At 41.9% G+C, this 21,369-nt stretch overlaps 1 protein-coding gene across 4 annotated transcripts; it reads right to left on the reverse strand.

Annotated features, from left to right (window-relative positions):
* Nucleotides 1–36: 36 nt before the first annotated feature.
* Nucleotides 37–21,142, reverse strand: LOC122544060 (uncharacterized). Of its 4 annotated transcripts, none has more exons than XM_043683054.2 (8): nt 21,044–21,142; nt 16,962–17,204; nt 14,609–14,756; nt 12,504–12,556; nt 9,846–9,959; nt 6,985–7,041; nt 4,401–4,502; nt 37–4,061 (listed from the first exon to the last, which is right to left on the reverse strand). In XM_043683054.2, exons 2-8 carry the CDS (start codon nt 17,196–17,198, stop codon nt 3,930–3,932), a joined length of 843 nt encoding a protein of 280 aa, XP_043538989.2. In that variant the 5' UTR covers nt 17,199–17,204; nt 21,044–21,142; the 3' UTR covers nt 37–3,929. The 4 variants fall into 4 exon arrangements, with proteins under 4 accessions (XP_043538989.2, XP_043538987.2, XP_043538988.2 ...); XM_043683052.2 differs by lacking the exon at nt 21,044–21,142 and adding an exon at nt 20,824–21,032; XM_043683053.2 differs by lacking the exon at nt 21,044–21,142 and adding an exon at nt 17,369–17,554.
* Nucleotides 21,143–21,369: the final 227 nt, after the last annotated feature.

Here is a 21,369-nt window from a genome sequence, read left to right on the forward strand (position 1 = left end):
ACAAGCCCCACCTACACCAATGGAGCCGAGGTTGAGAACATCAAATTCTTGGGAGTGACAATAACTGTCAATCTGTCCTGGACTTCCCAAGTAGATGCAATAGCCAAGAAGGCACAACAAAGGCGCTTCTTCCTCAGGTGGCTCAGGAAGTTCAGCATGTCCAAAGGATCCTCACCAACTTTTACAGATGCACCATTGAAAGTATAGTGTCCAGGTGAAGAACAGCCTTGTATGGCAACTGCTCTGTCCAGGACTGTCAAATACTTCAGAAAGTTGTGTGCACCAGCCAGACTATCACAGAAGGGAAGCTCCTCCATGGACTCTATTTACACTTTTCATTACTGTGGAAAGGCTGCCATCATTGTCAAGGACTCCTCCCATCCCCCCATTAGTACTCTCCTACACACCTCCTCCATATGGCAGAAGATACAGAAGCTTGAACACACACACACCAGCAGGCTCAGGAACAGTTTCTTCTGTGCTGTTGTTAGACTGCTGAATGGATCTCTCTGACTTCATATAATGTCAATTTGGCTCATATTGATCTTGCTTGAGACACGTTCCATGCAGTGTAACTTGTATGACTAACTCTGTAGAAGCAGTCTATGATCTGTATGCAACCTATGATCTGTCTGTCCTGCTCGCAAAACAAAGCTTTTCACTGTACTAAGGTTCATCTGAGTATAATAAATTAAAGTCAAAATTCAACATCTGAGCAAATTCAAGCAATACTCCTTTGGTATGTGGGTCTGATTTTACTGAAACAATCGGAAGAAATGCAGTGAAACATAATGAGACGGAGAAGACAATTCTACTCTTGGGTGAATCAGGAAATAGCAGGCACAGTATTGAAATAAGCATTTGAGATCGAAATTAAGAGAAGTGAATCTTAGAGAATGGCATTAATATATGGAATTCCATACCCCAGAGAGCTGCGCAGATTGAGTCACTAAATATATTAAAGGCTGAGATAGATGGTTTGTGAAACCATACGCAAAGTAAAAGCCTAGGGAACAGGGTGGTAGATGGAGTTGAATTCAGTATTATGGTTTTCTTGATCCTATTGAATAGGACATATTGGCCGAGCCCAACTCCTAACTACAATGGTCTTCTCTTGTCACAAAGCTGGTCTTTTTTTTTACTAAAAGCTGCTCCTTTTCCTAAAAATACTGCGTCTTTGGTTTTTCTTAAAAGGCTCGTAAACCAACTCCCAGTTCCGATTTGACTGGTTTGGTACAGAGATTAAAGGGTATTGAGAGAGCTTTTTGTTTGTATGTAAACAGATGCGACTTCAGGCCAAAGTGGTCATGTTTTAGAAGTGACTTGTATAATGTTAGCGAGTGGTCAGCTCTCTAGTAGAGCAGTTCAGACCAGCACTCGTTAGTAGTTCAACAGTGAGCTGTGTGGAAACAGGGTCTCTCCCCCTGTCTGCCCTTCTAACTTCAACCTGTAAGCATCTGTTCCAGTTTTACTGTATTTTTTGGGGGGGTTGCTTATTGGGACTGTTGTGCACATTGGGAACAGCATAATTAAGTCCAGTTTGGATAGCCTGATTTCTGTAGGGGTTCTTGGTATTTAATTGCGTAATTTTGTGAATAAATTTTTGTCTGTTTTAAAACCTGGTAGTCAACGTAGGTAACCTACTCCATGTAATTTTCACTGTACACTTACCGAAACAAATTGCAAAGCTATGATCTGGGATGCTTGCTTAAGAATATTTTGAGCGGTCTGGCCTAGTCCAAAACACTCTCATGGACATTGTGCAATTGTCTAATATGTGTGACCGCAAATATTTATCTCTTTCATTTACTTGACTTGAGTGAATGCAAAATGAGCTGAGATGTAAAGCGGTTTGCACGCTTACTATTGCCTTGTTAATAGGAAGATCATGAGACCTCGGAGCATAGAGTTATACAATAGGGAAACAGACATTTAAGTGCAACCCATCCATGCCGACCAAGTTTCCCAAACTAAACCATTCCCACTTGCCTGTGTTTGTCCCATATCCCGCAAAACCTTTTGTATTCATGTTCCTTTCAAAATCTCTTTTAAATGTTGCAACTGGACTTGCATCTACCACTTCCTCTGCATGAAAAAGCTGTCCCACAGGCTCCTTTTAAATCTTTATTCTCGCAACTTAAAAATATGGCCCCTAGTTTTGAATTCCACCACCTTAGGGTAAAGAAAAGACCTTTGCTATTCACCTCACCTACACTCCTCATAATTTTATAAACCTTGGTAAGGTCACTCCTCAACCTCCTGTTCTCCTGCGAAATAAGTGCCAGCCTATTATTTTAGAAATCAACCCTCCAGTCCTGGCAACACCTTGATAAATCTGTTCTGAACCCTCTCCATTGACTCATCAAGTCTTTCCACCATTCAATGAGATCATGGCTGATCTGGCAATCTTCAGTTTCAACCTCGTGGTTTTTTTCCCAAAGTCCATAATTTCTTCACTGATTCAAAAAACTGTTTGTCTCAACATTCAATAAGGACGCATGGGATACAAGGAAATCTGGCTTTCTGGATACAGAATTGGTTGGCCCATGGCAGATAGAGGGTGGTAGTATTTGGAAAACAATCAGCCTGAAGCTCAGTGACCAGGGGTGCGCCAAAGGGGTCTGTTCTGGGACCTCTGCTCTTTGTGATTTTTCTAAATGCCTTGGATGAGGAAATGCAAGGATGGATTCATAAGTTTGCCAACGACCTGAAAGTTGGTAGAGTTGCAGATAGTGTGGAGGGCTGTTGTAAGTTGCAACGGGACATCGACAGGATGCAGACCTCGGCTGATAAGTGGCAGATGGAGTTCAACTTGAAAAAAGTGTGAAGTGATTCCTTTTGGAAGGTTGAATTTAAATGCAGATTACAGGGCTAAAGGTAGGATTCTTGGCAGTGTACAGGAACAGAATGATCTTGGGATCCACATCCATAGATCCTTCAAAGTTGACACCCAAGCTGATAGGATTGCTAAGAAGGCGCATGCTATGTTGACTTTCATTAGCAGGGAGATTGAGTTTAAGAGCTGCGAGGTTACGCTGCAGCTCTATAAAGCCCTGTTGAGACCACACTTGGAATATTTTGTTCCGTTCTGGTCGCCATATTTTAGGAAGGATGTGAAAGCTTTAGAGAGGGTGCAGAGAAGATTTACCAGAATGGCTACCTGAAATGGAAGGCATGTTTTATGAAGAAAGGTTGAGGGAGCTAGGGCTTTTTAAATTGGAGTGAAGAAGGATGAGACGTGACTTGATAGAGGTGCACAAGATGATGAGAGGCATTGATAGAGTGGAAAACCAGAGACTTTTGTCGAGGGCAAAAATGGCTATCACGAGGAGACATAATTATAAGGTGATTGGAGGAAGGTTTGGGAGATGGCAGTTTTAGGTTCTTTACTCTGAATGATGAATATGTGGGGAATACACTGCCTGCAGAGGTGGTATAGTCAGATACATTAGGGACATTTAATCAACTCTTGGATAGGCACATGGATGTTAGGAAAATGAAGGGTACGTAGGTTAATTTGATCTTAGAGTAGGATAAAAGGTCGGCATACCATAGAGGGCTGAAGGGCCTGCACTGTGTCAAACTGTTCTATATTCTATGTACTTCACAATGTAACTCTACAGCAGTCTGCAGTGAGAAATGGCACAGATTCACTGTCTCCTGAGGGATGAAATATATCTTTATCCCTGCTTTAAATGGGCACCCCCTTACTCCGAGATAATGGAAACTAGACCTAGGCTCTCCGGCAGGGAGAAGAAATGTCTCAACATCAAGTCCTGCAGCATGGAAACAGGCTGATATCTAGACGCAGTGTGTATTAGGACAGGAAGCTGCATGTCAAAGAGGAGAGATTTAGTGTCAACAATGCTACTATCAGGCAAGAGTTATGGTTAACAGGCATCTCATCATTGCCCAGCAAGAATCTCAGGTCAATACCTCCAGCTTCGGTGGAAAATGTAGCTCGTTCCTCCAGAACTTGAGATAGGCCTCGTTGGCTGTGGGAAATAATCTCCCAGATTATTCCCACAGCCCACATCAGTCAGGCCCTTATCAGACGCCACCTTTAGGGAGAGGGAAGACCAGAGGACAATTATAGGATGATCAGACCCATCATCAGATTTGGAAAAATGCTGAGATAGTGAAGTTGTAAGGCAAGACGTGGTATCAGAGACAGGAAGAAAGGCATTTAAGGTGAAGAGGTTTGCATTCAAGCCTTTGGTATAACCAAATACAACAAACGTAAGTAAATATATTGACTGCAGAGGACAAATACACCCGATTAGGAAAGTATCTAGCAAGACATTCTGCTATTAATATCAATAAACATCAATAATATGTATTTAATTTAACGAAGGAGCTTCACACTTTAGGCAAATGCAATCCAAATTGAACGTTCTCACCTTAATGTCACTAGTCTGTTCAATTCCATTCCAGATTGATAATCCAATTGACGCTAAAGTAATCAGCAAACCTATGATGTTCGAGACAAGTACAATACGTAACTGGAAAGGAGAGGTCAATCATTGGTTAACACGAGTCATTGAGTCATGCAACATGAAACAGAACCTTCAGTCCAACTAGTCAATGACGAACATAATCCCAAACTGATCTATTCCCACCTACCTGCTGCCCACCTGCCCATATCCCTCCAAACCTTTTCTATTCATCTACTTGTCTTTAAATATTATAATTGTATCTGCATCCTTCATTCCACACACGATCCACTCTCTGTGTAAAATATTTGCCTCTCATATCCTTTTTAAGTCTCCCTGCTCTCACCTACTGTTTCTTATGACCCTGCCTCACTAGTTACCTGATGAAGGAGCAGCGCTCTAAAAGTTATGTTATGGACGAGGCCAGACCACACAAAACATTCTTAAGCACGCAGCCCAGACCATAACTTTGCAATTTGTTTTGGTAAATGTACAGTGAAAATTACCCAGAGGAAGATAGCGAGGTTGACTACTCGATTAAAAACAAATAAAAATGTATTCACAAAATTGCAAAGTGAAACACCAAGAACAAAATAAGGAACCGCTACAGAACTCAGTCTATCAAAATGAGGCTTCATTATGCTGTTCCGAATACATACAACAGTTGCAATAAGCAAACACCCTTAGAAACCAGTATAAATAAATGGAACAGATGTTTAGATGTTGAAGTTAGAAGGGCAGAGAGAGAGAAAAAGAGAGATAGATAGATAGATAGATAGATAGATAGATAGATAGATAGATAGATAGATAGATAGATAGATAGATAGATAGATAGATAGATAGATAGATAGATAGATAGATAGATAGATAGATAGATAGATAGATAGATAGATAGATAGATAGATAGATAGATAGATAGATAGATAGATAGATAGATAGATAGATAGATAGATAGATAGATAGATAGATAGATAGATAGATAGATAGATAGATAGATAGATAGATAGATAGATAGATAGATAGATAGATAGATAGATAGATAGATAGATAGATAGATAGATTCCAAACAGCTCACTCTTGAACTCCCAACTAGCTGGAGAGCCCTTTCGTTCTAGAGGTCACTTCTAAAACACTGGCCTGAAGTCTTTTCTGTGTATATATAAAGAAAAAGGCTTATAAACACCATTTAATCTCTGTACCAAACCAGTCTAATCAGCACCGAGAGCGGCTTATTACCCCTTTGAAAAAACCAAGGATATAGTATCCTTGAGAAAAGGAACAGCTTTTAGAAATAAGAAACGAGCTTTGTGACAGCTAGTGCTTCCAAATACACCTGTTGCACCATAACCTGGTGTTGTTGCACTTTTAACTTTGTTCACCTTAAAGGTGTGACCCCTAGTCTTAAAAATGTCTTTCCTATGGAAAAGACAACTACCATTAACTCTATCTGTACCACTCATTATTTTATAAACTTCTACAAGGTCGTCTCTCAAACTCTTACACTCCAGTCAAAAAAGTCCCAGTCAACCAGCCTCTATTATAATTCAAACCCTCCATTCCTGGCAACAGCCTGGTAAATTTCGTTTGAACGCTTTCCAGCTTAATAATAACCTTCATATAACAGGGCAACCAGAACGGGAGACAGTACTCCAGAAGAGGCCTCACCAATATCCCATACACCCACAATCCTATACTTCCCAACTCTTATATCAATGAACTGAGCAATGAAGATAAAAGTGATAAATGCCTTTTTATCCACACTGTCTACATATGACACAAACTGCAAAGAAGTCGACAGCATGCAAACAGCCCTTATCCATGCTGCCCAGTATTCAAAATTAAACTAGTTCCATTTAGAGTCATAGAGATGTACATCACTTTGCTCCAACTCATCCATGTCGATCAGACATCCGAAAGTAATTTGGTTCCATTTGCCAACATTTGGCCCACTCCCTCTAAACACTTTCTATTCATGTACTTACCCAGATGCCTTTTAAATGTTGTAATTGTACCAGCCTCCACCACCTCCTCTGGCAGCTTGTTCCATACACACACCACTCTCTGCGTGAAAATTATGTCCTTCAAATCTTTGTTATTTCACCTTAAACTTCCTTTTGGACTCTCCTACCCTGGCATAAAGACCCGGGATATTCACCCTATCCCTATCCCTCTCACGATTTTATAAACTCTGTAAGTTCGGCCCTCAGCCGCTGATGCTCCAGAGAAAAAAAAAACCCCAGTCTATTTCAGCCTGTCCCTGTAGCTCAAACACTCTATCCTTAAACTATTTTCTGAACCCTTTCAAGTATCTTCTTTCCGAAAGGAGGGAGATAAGAATTGAATGCAGCATTCCAAAAGTGGCCTAACCAATGTCCTGCGCAGCCACAACATGACCTTTCAACTTCTATAGTCAATGCGCTGGCCAGTAAAGGCTTGGGTGTCAAACACTTCACTAAGGATAGAGAGAAGGTCATATATGAACACCTGAAGATAGTTGGACATTATTTTACATTGAATAAACTCGACCACTTAATCACCAAAGATACAATACCTTAAATTTTTCACTTATCCTGAGGGGTAACAAAGGAATCATTCCTATGACACAAAACTGCAACAGAAAAGAGAAAACACACACAAATTAGATAAAAGTATTGTGATCTCTTGTGTGTCAGACAGAAAACCTCCCTCATATAAATTGTCTCAGTCAATGCAACTGCAGAGTTTGTATTTAAAATTGTTTAAAATAAGGTATCTCATTAATCAGAAGGAAATTGCCCCATTCTGATTGCCTGGTTTCAGCTCAGTCATTCTTTTGTGAGATGCAGGGTTACAACTCCTCAGATACTGAGGCAGCTTATGTCCAAAAGCAGCAGGAACTGAACAATAGCGGGACTTGGAATGAAAAATAGCAAGTATAAAGGTTTATAAAATCTTGAGGGGCCCGGATAGGGTGAATCGACAAGGTCTTTTCCCTGGAGTGGGGCAGTCTAGTACTGGAGGGCATAGGTTTCGGATGAGAGGTGCAAGGTCTAAAAGAGACCTAAGGGGCAACTTTTTTCACACAGAAGTTGGTGCGTGTATGGAATGGGCTGTCAACGGAATACGTGGAGGCTGATACAATTGAAAGCCTTCTGGCTGGGCAAATGAATAGGGGGTTTAGAGGGATATGGGTCATGTGCAGACAAATGGGACTAGATTAGGTTACAATATCTGGCCGGTATGCACGAGTTGGACCGAAAAGTTTGTACATGTCTAAGGCTCGAAGACTAAGTAACATTCAAGCATCAGTCAATGACTGGGCACTGCATGTTGGCATAAGGTTAAGATTATATTTCAAATCAACTTGGTCAACATGCCACACCAAAACGAGATGTTTGCACTTCTCCATTTAATAGTGCAGCAAATTATAGAATTACAGAGGAACACAGCAATTAAGGTAAGCCTACACTATCAGAGCAATTCCAAAGTGATGACACTACCTCGAGATCTCCCAAAAACATGAACCCATGTCAATCCTATCCAAATCCTACTGATCAGCCCTGAAACAAACAAAGACCAAGCCTACTTTTTGTTTCCTTCCAAAGTCTCCCACAGCCCCGCATCAACTCTACAGCAAGAGTATTGTGTGCAGTTCTGGAATCCACATTGTAGAAGGGATGTGATGGCATAGGAGAGGGCGCAGAGGAGAATTTTACCTGAACTAGAGGGTTGCAATCACCAACAACAATTGGACATACTTGGGTTTGTTTTCCTTAGAGGAGACCAAGAGAGGATGTGTCAGAGGTGTGTAAAATTATGATGGATACAGACAAGAAGGAACATTTCCAGTTGGTGCAGGGGTCAATAACTGGAGCATAGATTAAAGGTAGCATGTTCAGAAATGATGCATGGAAATCATTTTTTTACCAAGAGGGTAGTGGGAATCTGCAACTGTAAGAGTGGTAAAGGCAGAAACCGTCATATCTTTTAAGAACTATTAATAAGGCATGCAAGGCTGTGAGCTAAGTGCTGCAAAATGGGATCATTATAGAATCATCGAGTTGTACAGTTGAAACAGACCTTTTGACAATGCTGACCAGATATCCTAAATTAATCTACACCTGTTTGCCACCGTTTGGCCAATATCCCTCTAAGAAATTCCTGTTTTTGTACACATCCAGAGGCCTTTTAAATGTTGGAGTTTTCCTAATCTCAATAACTTCCTTTGGCAGCCCATTCCATACATGGACCACCTCTGTGTGAAAAAGTGACGACTCAAATTCCTTTTAAATTTTTCCCCTCTCACCCTAAACCAATGTCCTCTAGTTCTGGTCACCCCCACTCTGGACAAAGACCTTGGCAATTCACGCTATGCTTGCCCCTCAAGATTTTATAAACCTCTATAAGCCTCTGAAGCTGCAGTGAGAACAGTCCAAACCTATTCAGCGTCTCCCTGGAGCTCAAACCCTCCAACCCTGGCAACATTCTTGTAAATCTTCCCTGAACCATTTCACGTTTAATAACATTTTTCCTATAGCAGGGAGACTAGAATTGAATGCAGTATTCGAAGTGTCCTGTACAACCACAACATGACATCCCAACTCTTCTACTGAATTGGGTGCTTCTTTTTGACTGGCGTGGACATGATGTGATGATTGGCTGAAGGGTCTTATTCTGTAGTAGATATCCATGAATCTATCGCTATATTTATCACTATAAAACATAGCTTCTTATGATATGTGAGATCCTTGACACAAATAAATCTGTCCTGCTCCACCCTGTATCTCTGTATCAGTCCTAACCCAAATCACCATCCAGTTTTCTACAATTAGACCCTTTTAATTTTTCTTTATTTAATTTGATTTATTATTGTCACGTGTACCTTGGTAAAGTTTTATTTTGCGTTGCAGTACAGGAAGATCATATCATACGAAATGTATGAGTAATAGAACAGAGCGAGGAATACAACATTACTGCTGCAGAGAAGACGCACAAAGACTGAGACCAACATGACATTTAAAACTGGAAAGGGTCCAATCTGAACTAATAACAGCAGGGAAGAATCTGTTACTATGTGTGTTTAAGCTTTTGTATCTTCTGCCGGACGAAAGGGATTGGAAAAGATTATAACCGAGTGGGAGGGGGCATTGATGTTAGCTTCCTTTCTGGAGTAGCAGGAAGTATAGGTGGAGTCAATAGATGGGATGTTGGTTTATGGATAAAGAATGTTTTTCCCATTTTCTTCTATAGCCCTAAATCAATTACGAAGCAAACCTATCCCAGTAGTCCCATAATTGTAGCTACTGAACCCAAATTAGTCCCACTGCCCTAATTCCTCTTCTTAGTTATGTATCAATGCAAATTAAGTTCAATATCAGGGTCCAGTCTGAGACCCTGATCAATCCGCAATAGGACCAATTTAAAGACTCTTACCAGAACGCCAGACCACCATGGAATGCGGGCCTGTGCAAATCGGCTATGGGGCGTTAAAATCGCCGATGCAGCTCCCAAAACACTGATTGTGAAGCCCAAGTACATTTGGCTTATCTGTAGACAAGTACCAAAGCAAAATAGGACATCAGCAATGAACAGACATAAAGGTTTGGTGATTAGCAGACAATCAAGAATTCAATGGTTTTCTAAATCAACATCAGGCACATGGTATTTCTAACTGAATAGACACCAAAAGCGAAAAATTGAATGGTTATGCTCCATATCGGAACAAACATTTAACAAGCATTTGGAGGTAATGTTCTTGAGGGTTTGTGACTGGCCTAACAATTCAGAAGTCCATAACAAAGCTTGGGACATGAATGCCAGTCCTACCAGGCATCTGTAATGAAATCATGAAACCATAACTGATTGTTGTAAAAGCCCAATTGGCCCGTATATGTATTTTAAAGGAAATAAAATCAATCTTCCATTCCTGTAATGACCTACTACAACAATGTGGTCGCCTCTGACATGCCTGTACTAGACACATCCATTAAGGACAATAAGGCATGGGTAAAATTAGCAATGCCCTTGAAAGAAAATATTTTATTTGGTTTAAGTTAAGAGAAGCTGCTGGATACACCATGGATTGTGTGAACTTATTGTGGTATTAAAGCATGCATTTTTTTCCTTTTTTTTTGAAGAGAGGTTTTAAGGCAGAGGTGATGAGCTGTCTACCACAGTCAAAAGGATAAACAGCCCAGCGAGGCGTTTAGTTTTTATTTAAAAAATTGGATCCATAGAAGCAGCCTGAAGGGGTGTGGGAAAACTCCCATTGAACCAAGGCTTTCTGGTTTAGCTTTCTGCAGTTGCTGTTGGGGTCTTGAAGAAGAGGAAGTTATTTTTTCTTCCCCTCTTTCAGTTACAGTCAAAAGCTGGGCTGTTCTTTTATTGCTACAGGAGTTGCATATGACACCGTCTGTTTTTGAATTTGCCTGTTTTTATGAAGCATGGGTTTGTGTGATGTTATTACATTGGAACAGTTAATTCGTAATAGTTACTGATCTATCATTTTGTTAAATTTTCCAATGGAGTTATGTGAACCCAATTCCTTCTTAGTTTGTTGCATTTTAACAATAGTGGATGAATAAAGTGTGTTTGCTTAATGTCAAGTGTATGACAAATTCAATTGCATCTGGAGCGTAACACCTCAAGAGGAAATGGTCTAGACCTCCTTCTGAAAAGTGTGAGCGGGTTTGGTCTGGTCCACAATAAGTTGATAACATTATTAATGGAATGGAGTTTTCCTTCTGCAACTGATTAGCGATGCTCATGAGAAAGCAATGCTATGATACAGTAGCACGGTGGCAATTTTAGTTTTATTGACAAAAAATGGGCACTGAAACATTTATAATGTTTTTACGGACATGGCACAAAATTAAAATGGTAGAGGCCTTTATATATCCTTCTGCTCGGAAGTCTAAAATGAAATAAAAATATTCAGTCTGTAATGGACACCGGAACACAATTGCATTTATACTGGAATGAGATAAAGTACGGAACACATAGTACGCTGATAATCTTTAAGATTTGTTTTCATTCATTCACAGGATGTGAGTAGTAATGGCCAAGACAGCGTTTGTTGACTATGCCTAATTGCCCAGAGGGCAGTTCAGAGTAAACCACGTTGCTGAAGCCACCTGAAGGCCAGACCAGGTACGGACAGCTGTTTCCTTCCCTATTGGACAATACAGGGCCAAATGGGTTTTCTCGACAATGTTCCACTGGGATCCGTTCTATGTCCTCTTTTGTTTCTCATGTATATAAATGATTTGGATGAGAATATCCAAAGCATGACTAGCAAGTTTGTGGAATATTGTGTACAATTCTGGTCTCCTTCCAATCGGAAGGATGTTGTGGAACTTGAAAGGGTATAGAAAAGATTCACAAGGATGTTGCCAGGGTTGGAGGATTCGAACTACAGAGAAAGGCCGAATAGGCTGGGTCTGTTTTCCCTCGAGTGTCAGAGGCTGAGGGGTGACCTTATCGAGGTTTATAAATGGTGAGGGGCATGGATATGATAAATAGACAAAGTCTTTTCCCTGGGGTGGTGGAGTCCATAAGACGGCAGAAGTTCAAGGTGAGAGGGGCAAGATTTAAAAGGGACCGAATGGGGCATCTATTTCATGCAGAGGGTGGTGCATGTATGGAATGAGCTGCCAGAGGAAGTGGTGGAGGCGACTACAATTATAGCATTTAAAAGGCATCTGAATGGGTATATGAATAGGAAGGGTTTGGCGGGATATGGGCCAAGAGCTTGCAAATGGGACTAGATTAGGATATCTGGTCAGCATGAACGTGTTTGACTGAAACAGCACTGTTTCCGTGCTGTACATCTCTATGAGTCGAAGACAAAACGTTGGTGGCATAGTAGAAAATGAAGAAGGCTTCCTAAGATGACAATGGGATATTGATCAAACGGATCAATGGGCCGAAACATGGCAGATAGAGTTTAACCTGGATAAATGCGAGATATCCCATTTTGGTACAGCCAACAAGGGTTGGGCTTACACTATTAATGATAGGGGCAAACGTTGTAATTAAATTCTCATTGAGCACCAGTGGGATCTTTTTGCATCCATCTTTTGGAATACTCACTGAAGGATATCGTAGCTTTCCATCACGTCCATAGTCTTTGACTTTATTTTTACCTGAGAGAGATCAATGTACGGAAAACAGTTCATCATCAGAAAATCAAAATGGGTTTTTAGTATTCTATTAGCAATGTTCCAGCGCATTATTTGATCTTGCATTAAATCCCTACCTCCCGCCCAGATGAGACAAGAGTTTACTTCGAGGCATACAACATAGACAGAACCCTTTGGTCCATCGTGTCTATGCCAAACACCAAACATTTACCTGGAACTTGGTCGGTAACTTACTGCACACCCTGAAACTTGAAGCGCTCAACTCAATGCTTCATAAATGCTGTAAGAGTTTCTGCCAGTCCCACTCTCTCTGGCACAACCCCATATTTCTACCACCCTCTAGGTGAAAAAATCTGCCCTCAGGTCAGTTACACATTACTTTAAACTTATACCCTCTTTAGGTACCTCTGCCATGGGGCGGTAATTCCCATGATGCACTCTGTGCTGCCTTGCATACATTCTATTTCTGGGCCTGACCTTCCATGGAGAGCTCTGCCTCAAAATTCTCACAGACAGCACTTCCATAGCAGTCACTCCGCACTTGCTGTCACAAGACAGGAATGTTCGAAGGACACAAAACTTCAGTGAGAGGCGACCAAATGAATGCATGTGTGTGAGTAAGATGTGTAAGTAATTTGAGAGAGTAACAGGACAGCTTGGCAACTGAGTGAGGGGTCAGGATGGTAGCGTGTACGAGAGGTTGTAGAGTCATAGACATGTGCAGCACAGAACCAGACCCTTCAGTCTAACTCGTTCATGCTGACCAGATATTCTAAATTATTCTAATCTTGTTCGCCAGCACTTGGCACATATCCCTCTAAACCCTTCTTATTCATATACCCATCCTGATGTCTTTCAATTGTACCAGCCTATTCATACACCCAGATGCTTTTAAATGTTGTGCCAGTCTCCACCACTTTCTCTGGCAGCTCATTCCATACACGCAACCCACTCTGTATGAAAAAGCTGCCCCTCAGTTCCTTTTTAAATCTTTCCCTTCTCACCTGAAACCCGTACCCTCTAGTTTCGGAATTCCCCACTCAGGGAAAGAAAGATCTTGGTTATAGACTCTAAGCAGGCCTCGTATGACTTTTATAAACCTCCATAAAATCAACCCTTCAACCTCTGACACTCCAGGGAAAATATCTCTAGTCTATTCAGCCTCTCCCTGTAGCTGAAACACTCCAACCCTCACAACATCCTTGTCAATCTTTATAAGAAGTGTGAAGTGAGGACAAGGGGAGAATAGAGGGGAGGAACAGGGGAGGCGGTGGGGTTGATGTAGAGAGGGAGGGGGGAAGGCGATAAGTGGGGGTGAGAGAAGTGGAAGTTAGAGGGAAAGGGGTGAGGAGGGGAAGTGTGGCGAGGTGGAGAGTAGAGCAGAAGGGATGAGAAGTGGGAGAGGAAGAGGTAGAGGGGAGAGGGAAAGGGATGAGCAGGGAGAGAATTGAGTGTAGAGGGAAAGGGATGATGTGGGGGAAATGGAGTGGTGGAGGGGAGAAGGAAAGGGATGAGGTTGGGGAAAGGTTGAGTGTAGAGGGAAATGGATGAGGTGGGATAAAGGGAGAGGTGGAGGGTGGGTGAAGGGATGAGGAGGGCAAGGGGATTGGATGAGGAGAGTCATAGGGATGGGAAAGGAAGGTGAGGGGTGGGGATGGAAGAGGAGGGAAAATAGGTAAAGGAACGGGGAGGAAGACTGAGTTTGGATTGTCGGTTGAGGGTGTTTGACACACCTTTATGCTCTAACTTTTCCTGGGTTACTCTCCAAGTAATCGTTTTTGAATCCTTCGAAGCTCCCTGATTCCAGCCTTTGATGTAATGGTTTCCGATGCAGAGTAATCTGCCAATCATAAGATTCAACTGTCAGGCCATCTCCACATAGTCAGTGCATTGGAAACTTGGTGGGGCTAAACCTCCCTCATTCCTTGGCGTGATTGTTTTTCCAATCAGCTGGGTGTGTATCTGAATTTTGACAAGTACGACCAATACATTTTTCTGCTCACCGGACAAGTCCCTCGCAACTTGAGATGCTGACCAGAATGTTAAAATACTCACGGACATTTGCTTTTACATTTCGCTTATTGATTGGCTGCTTTAACTCTGAATCTTGGTCATGATCAGGGCTCGCTCCTGACAATGCTCGTTCTTGATGACATAAGTAGCCCACTGATTGTTTCCTGAATCCATCAAGTTCATCAAGGTCCTGCACAGATAGGAATATCACTGAAGCTCTGTAACAGTATTCTGGATGTAAATCCACCACATGAACTACAGAAACTGCAGGGAGATTGATTATGCATTCCACATTCTCCAGAACAATGAAGGATGGGAAAAAAATGAATTCCTCTCTCCCGCACCCACCAGTCCAACCACCCAACCCCACCCCACCCCCAACACAGACATACTGATACACACACACACACAAGCAAAGAGTTCTGAAAGACAAATCTCTGAGGTGTGGAAGGAAAAAGATAATCTGAACAGAATTCATAAGGCAAGATCTTGTTCGACTCGTAGGGTTGAATGTTTGAGAAGTTTAAAGGGAGAGTTGATAAGGCAATGCATTTGATGTGGATGTTCTAAAATATATTGATAAGATTTCACTAGCTTCGAAAATAAAACCTTACAAGTCAAAAGAACAGAGCAAATCGGATTGGAAGTTCTCTCAAGTCTACACAGCCACCTGCTTACTTGACATACTTCCCCATGTCAACAGCACTAGCTCAATCCTCCACACACTCAGTGACCCATTCATTGATATCAGAACTGAACCTATTAAAGGTATTTCCATGAAGAAGCATAACTGGTCTTCCCTGTGATTTACTCTACTCCTTCGGAGGTTTCCAATGGATGCTATACTCCATACTTGTGGCGAGGTGGAGCTCATAAACATGGTGTGAAGTGGGGCTTTTGGGAAATCAAAGTGAATTGAACATAATGACAGTTGACTCCATTGTAATTGATTAAATTTGAATATGGCTTGATGTAGGAAGCAGAGAGAGGTTGTTTGCTCTTGTTTTGGAATGGTTGCTGAGCATGTGGGGATGTGAAACTGTAAGATTGGCATTAAGTCATTTATGACCAAGCTGAGGAAATATTTCTTCATTGAACAGCTTTGGATTTGCCTCTGTCAGATTGTTGCGACGCTATTTAATTTTATCCATTATCGACAAATTAGTGTCTGTCAGGAAATTCTTATCTATGCCAAGTTGTCAGAGAACCTTAGTCAGGATCTTGACGGAACTGGTTTAAGGAGCAATATGATGTGCTCCTACTCATATCAGTTATGTGCTTTGCATTTGTTTCTTTTTCTGGAAAGAGGCACAAATTCACAGGAAATGTTAACCAGCTTCACCGAATTGGTTTCTGTCACTAAGATCTTTGCTAACACCAGTAAATAATTGAATGAGACCTATTTCTGGAGAAGGATAAGCTGCTGGAACCCCATGAAATCCCAAGTGCTTCCAATTAGTAAGGCACACAGACCAAGGGATACAAGATCATAAAGACCACAATATGTAGGAGTAGAATTAGGCCTTTCGGCCCATTGAGTAAGCTCTGCCATTCGATCATGACTGATACGTTTCTCAATTTAATTCTCCTGCCTTCTCCCCGTAACCTTACTAAGCATGAACCTATCTATCTTTGCCTGAAATCCAATCAATGACTTGGCCTCATCAGCATTCTGCGGCGATAATTTCTATGGATTCACCTCCCTCCAGCCCTAGATGTTCCTCAGAAACATTCGTCAGCCACATGCGACCGAAATTCAGAAACCTTTTCCTACCGAGAAGGTTGAATTACATCCTCAAGCAACCTCTTATATTCAAGAGACAGCTCGGATGTACGAAGGGAATGTGAAAGAAATGTAAAACCTGAAAAATGTGGAGTTGATCCACACATCATTCCGACAACAGGAAATGGGAGGTCACAATGAAGAGAATCCCTACAGCGTGGAAACTGACGATTTGGCCCAACAAGTTCACACCAACATTCCGAAGAGCATGCCCCCACCGCCCCCCCCCCCAAACCGAGCCCCCAACTACCTTAACTCTGTCGCCCTGCATTTCCCAATGGCTAATCTATCTAGCCTACACATCCCTGGACACTATAGCCAGTTTAGCACGGCCAATCCACCCAGCCTGTACATCTTTGGATTATGGGACGAAACCGGAGCACCTGGGGAAAACCCACACAGACACGGAGAGAAGGTGCAAGCTCCACACAGACACTTGTCTGAGGCTGGAATTGAACCAAGGTTCATGGTATCGTGAGGCAGCAGTGCTAACCAGTGAGCCCACAATACTCTGCGGTATTAACTTAGCACAGAGCAATCTACAGTTGCAAAGCAATCGCTTGGCTCGAAAAACACCAGTTGAGTTTTTGAGGAAGGAAACTTGAAATTTACCTCTTTCCCTATGAGCCTTTCCACCAAATCCATTCGGGGAATGGTTCCCAGAATATCCACAACCACGTTTAAAGCTTTCTTCTTGTCGTGGTAGAATTTCTTCAGCAGCTCCGCCACCTTCCAAGCATTAGCATTTTCTAGTTTGCCAGCTGGTATGCGATGATCGCCCAATAAGTACCTGAAGTGTTTCATCTCCTCGTCTGTCAAATCCTCTAGAATTTGCTGAATTTTCTCCATTACTTCCTGAAAGAAATAGGGTGACACGCTGTACTTGTCATACAATATCATGTTGTATAACTTTCAAAGGGGATGAATAGTGAGACCGAGAGTTGGCAAAATGACTTCAAAGCTTGATTCAATGTGACTGTGTCTAATTTCCCATCGCCCCGTGCACATATCTCACTAACCTCATTGCCCACGAATTACAAAACGTTATCAATTTCAGTTTTGAACACTCCAAAGATGACACTAAAGAACATAAGAGCAAGTAGATGGAGTAGACAAGCAGGAAGCTGGAAGGCCACAACAGGTGTTTCAGTGACTCAGTGGTTAGCACTGCTGCCTCATAGCACAATGGTCCCAAGTTTGATTCCGGCCTCGGGTGACTGTCTCGGGTGAATGTGGCATTTGCACATTCTCCCTGTGTCTGTGTGGGTTTCCTCCAGGTGCTCCGGTTTCCTCCCACAGTCCAAAGATGTGCACGTCATGTGAATAAAGGGGGTGGGGAGGGCAGGGTTGTGAGGTGGGGTTAGTTATACGGTATGACCTGATTGGTTGATGGGAGGAATGAATCCTGTTGGTGGCTGGAAGGAAGGGTCGATGAGAGGAAAGGGCGGGAGGGGCTGAACAGGACTAGGCCATTCGAACATGCTTCACCATCAATGCGACCATGGCTGATCCCATTTTGGCTTCACCTCCACTTTCCTGCCTGCTCGCCTTAACCATTCAACCTGCTACTGATTCAAAATCTGTCTATCGCCTCCTTAAAATTAATCAACGCCCCTGCATCCATCGAACTCTGGGCTAGTAATTCCACCGATTCATGAACCAAGTAAATTCTCTGTTGCAAATCTGCTACCCCTTATCCAAAAACTATGACCTCTCCTAGAATGACCTACATGAGGAAACGTCCTTTCCATGTCTACTTTGGCAATCCCCTTTATAGACTTCAAATATATCTCCTCTCAATCTTTCAAACTCGAGAGAATATTGACTTAAACTGCTCAATGTCACTTTTTAAGACAAACTCCTCACTAAATTTCATTACAAGCCTATTACAAGGCAAAGTAGACCAGTCCTTCAGTTTGAAGATCTATCATTGAAAAATCAGTCTCTGGCTCAGACTGGTTTATGTCCTGGCTAGTTCAATCTTCTCTCTTGAGACTGAGCTCTGACAGACCTTTGACACTGCCGCAAGCATCAAATTACTGCCTTTTTTTATTAAACTCAGAACATAGAGTAGCTCCTGATTCTCTCTATGCCCCGGTATGTTACAGCTGCACTAAGCAAATTCTGTTTGAGGGCTTCCTTCACTCTCTCCCCTTCTGCTGTCAGCTGCACTCAACTTCTGATGTCTCTCACAGACGTGTGCTGCCTGAAATCACTAAAAGGTGACTTGTATGGCCTGAAACCTGTTCTTTCACTTATGGCCAATTCCAAGCTCCAACCAATCTCGCCTGCAAAAACTCCAATCAAATCAAACTAAAAATTATTTTTTAGCTCCATCCATCTGCATGACAAGCTAGCCTTTTCCAGATGACTTAGCACTTAAGAAAGACTGTTGAATGCTTAACTTTCTTTCTTTATTTTTCTGCGTTGTCCCTGAGCTTTTGTGCCTAGGTCCTTTTATGTCTAAGAGGGTGCTGGGAATGGAGAAATTGTATTCTTTTTGCTGTACTCACGTGCTTCTGTATACGTGAAGCAAATTCTGATTCATGAAATCGCTACAGTGAGGAAACAGGCCATTTGGCCCATCATGTCCGCACTGATCCCTCAGAGCATCCAACCACTCTACCCCATCCCTGAATTTCCCAAGGCTAATCCACCCAGCTGTCAGATGAATGATGAAGCAGACTCGATGGGCCAAATGGCCTACTCCTGTTCCTGTTTCCTATGGTCTTCTAGTCGTACACCACTTCCTAAGCAACTTAAGTTGCATTCATCTGGAATGGGCAATTTGTTAACTGACAGTGCTCTGAAGTGCTCAGTTATTTCTCGCTGTCAATTGTAAGTTCTGAGCAATATATCTGTCCTTGTTCTCCTCTCTGCTGTTCTACCACGGGCTTCACCCTTTTTAGCTGTGAGGTCAACTGTTTTGCCTGTATTCCTTACTTCAGATATAGCCATCAGAAATCCCCTTTTTTCACCCCTAGCTATCAACATCAAACACTTAATAATTGATTCATTTTTACTTTTGCAAAGAAAAATACTTGCATTCCTGCAAAGAATGATCGCTGCTCGATCTGTCACATTACTCTTCCTGTGTGGTTTCTCAATGCCTTGTTCCACAGACTGCATTGTGCATGATTTCAACTGAAAACTCTACGTGGAAATAGAACATAGAATGGTACAACTAAGTATAGACCCTTCGGTCATCAGTGTTGTGCCGGCCATTTATCCTAATGTAAGATCAAACTAACCTACAAAGCCTTCAATTTACTGTCATCCATGTGCCTGTCCAGGAGTCGCTTAAACGTCCTTAATGTGTTTGATTGCACTAATACCACTGGCAGTGCATTCCATGCACCCACCAGTCTCTGAATAAAGAATCAACCACTGACATCTCCGCTGAACCTTCCTCAAATCACCTTTAAATTATATCCCCTTGTGATAGCCATTTTTGTCCTGGAGAAAAGTTTCTAACTATCCACATTATCTTTTGATTCCAGCCTCAAGCGATTGTCTGTGTGGGGTTTGCACATTCTCCCCGTGACTGTATGGGTTTTCTCCTGGTGCTCCAGTTTCTTCCAAAACTCCGAGAATATGCAGGGTAAGGGTGAATTGGCTATGCTAAATTGCCCATACTGTTGAGTGATGTGTAGGTAAGTTGCAAAATTCAGCGGTAAATGTAGAGTAATAGCATAGGTGGGATACTCTTCGGAGGGTCAGAGTGGACTTGTTGAGCCAAATGGCCGGTTTCCACACTGTAGGGATTCAATGAATTCTATTTTATGAATTCTATTAATCTATGCCCCTCATCATCTTGTAATCTCTATCAAGTCACCTCTCACTCTTCTCCATCTCGATGGGTATATGAATAGGAAGAGTATGGACCAAGTGCTGGCAAATGGGACTAGATGGGGTTGGGATAACTGGTCGGCATGGAGGAGTTGGACCGAAGGGTCTGTTTCCATGCTGTATATCTCCATGACTCTGCGACCGTAGGGTCTGTTTCTGTCATTTACGTCTCTATGACTCTGTGAATCTCTGACCGAAGGGTCTGTTTCTGTGCTATACATCTCTATGACTCAAAAAGGAAAGTTCACCACATTGGTTTCTCTGAAATTAATGTTTTTTTGACTACAAAACATCCGGACATTGGTAACAGTTTCTCCTTATTCACTCTATTCAAATAGCTCAAACTTTTGAACAATGCAATTTTAAAAAAAGTTTAATTAATTATTTGCATTCTCAAGAAACACGTCTATTCTTTTAAAAAATCACGTATTTACTGAAGTGAACAATTTTCCTGATTGTTGCCGAACTAGTGCACCTTCTCAAAAATGTTTGATTGTTCCTGAAGCTTTGTTACTTCTCTCAGATTTAGAATTATAGTAGTCTGTTCCAGAATCCTTAGCTTTACTTAGCAATACGCTGAATTAAAGTCTTTTCTAACTGTGATGATACGAAGGGAAGTTCTTACCTCATTCATAAAACAAAAGCTGTTCAGTTGTCACGCAGTATAAAACAAAATTTAAAATGTGTCCTCTACGATGAAAAATCGATCCCAAATGAAAATGAAACAAGAAACAGTGGATACTGAAGAGCTGAAGCAAAGGGAGAAATCGCTGGAGAAACTCTCTTGTGTAGAGAGAGCAGAGTGAACCTTTCGTGTTCAGCGACCCTTGTTTAGAACAACCTACCTTGCTGAGTGACAGTCATTTCGAAATAGTAGTTGCAGACCTTCGAGAACGTGGGCTGTTTGAACAAGAGAGACACAACAGAGAGTCTGCTAACAAAAAGGGATACAGCAGAGAATCACAGACAATTCAAAAAATTGCCCCGAAGAAAATTAATTGGCACTTCGGAAAATACCAGCTGATTCATTTGGCCAATGTATTTGGTAGGATGGTGTTGATGTGGTGATGAAATTAATGTGTATAGGGACTTTGAACAGTGCATCATAGAATAAGTTTGCAAGCAGGATACATGGCACCATATGGTAACATTGATTGATCCCAGTTTGTCT

This window comes from Chiloscyllium plagiosum, unplaced genomic scaffold (genome assembly GCF_037043375.1).
Source record: "Chiloscyllium plagiosum isolate Xiang-an unplaced genomic scaffold, Cpla_swu_hap1 HiC_scaffold_40, whole genome shotgun sequence".
In the NCBI taxonomy this organism is placed as follows: Eukaryota; Metazoa; Chordata; class Chondrichthyes; order Orectolobiformes; family Hemiscylliidae; genus Chiloscyllium; species Chiloscyllium plagiosum.

Coding starts and splice junctions, on each gene's coding strand:
- LOC122544060 (XM_043683052.2), bottom strand. Junction 9,960..12,503: donor GAAAGCTACGATATCCTTCA/GTGAGTATTCCA, acceptor ACTTGTCTACAG/ATAAGCCAAATGTACTTGGG. Junction 4,062..4,400: donor AACAGACTAGTGACATTAAG/GTGAGAACGTTC, acceptor CTCTCCCTAAAG/GTGGCGTCTGATAAGGGCCT.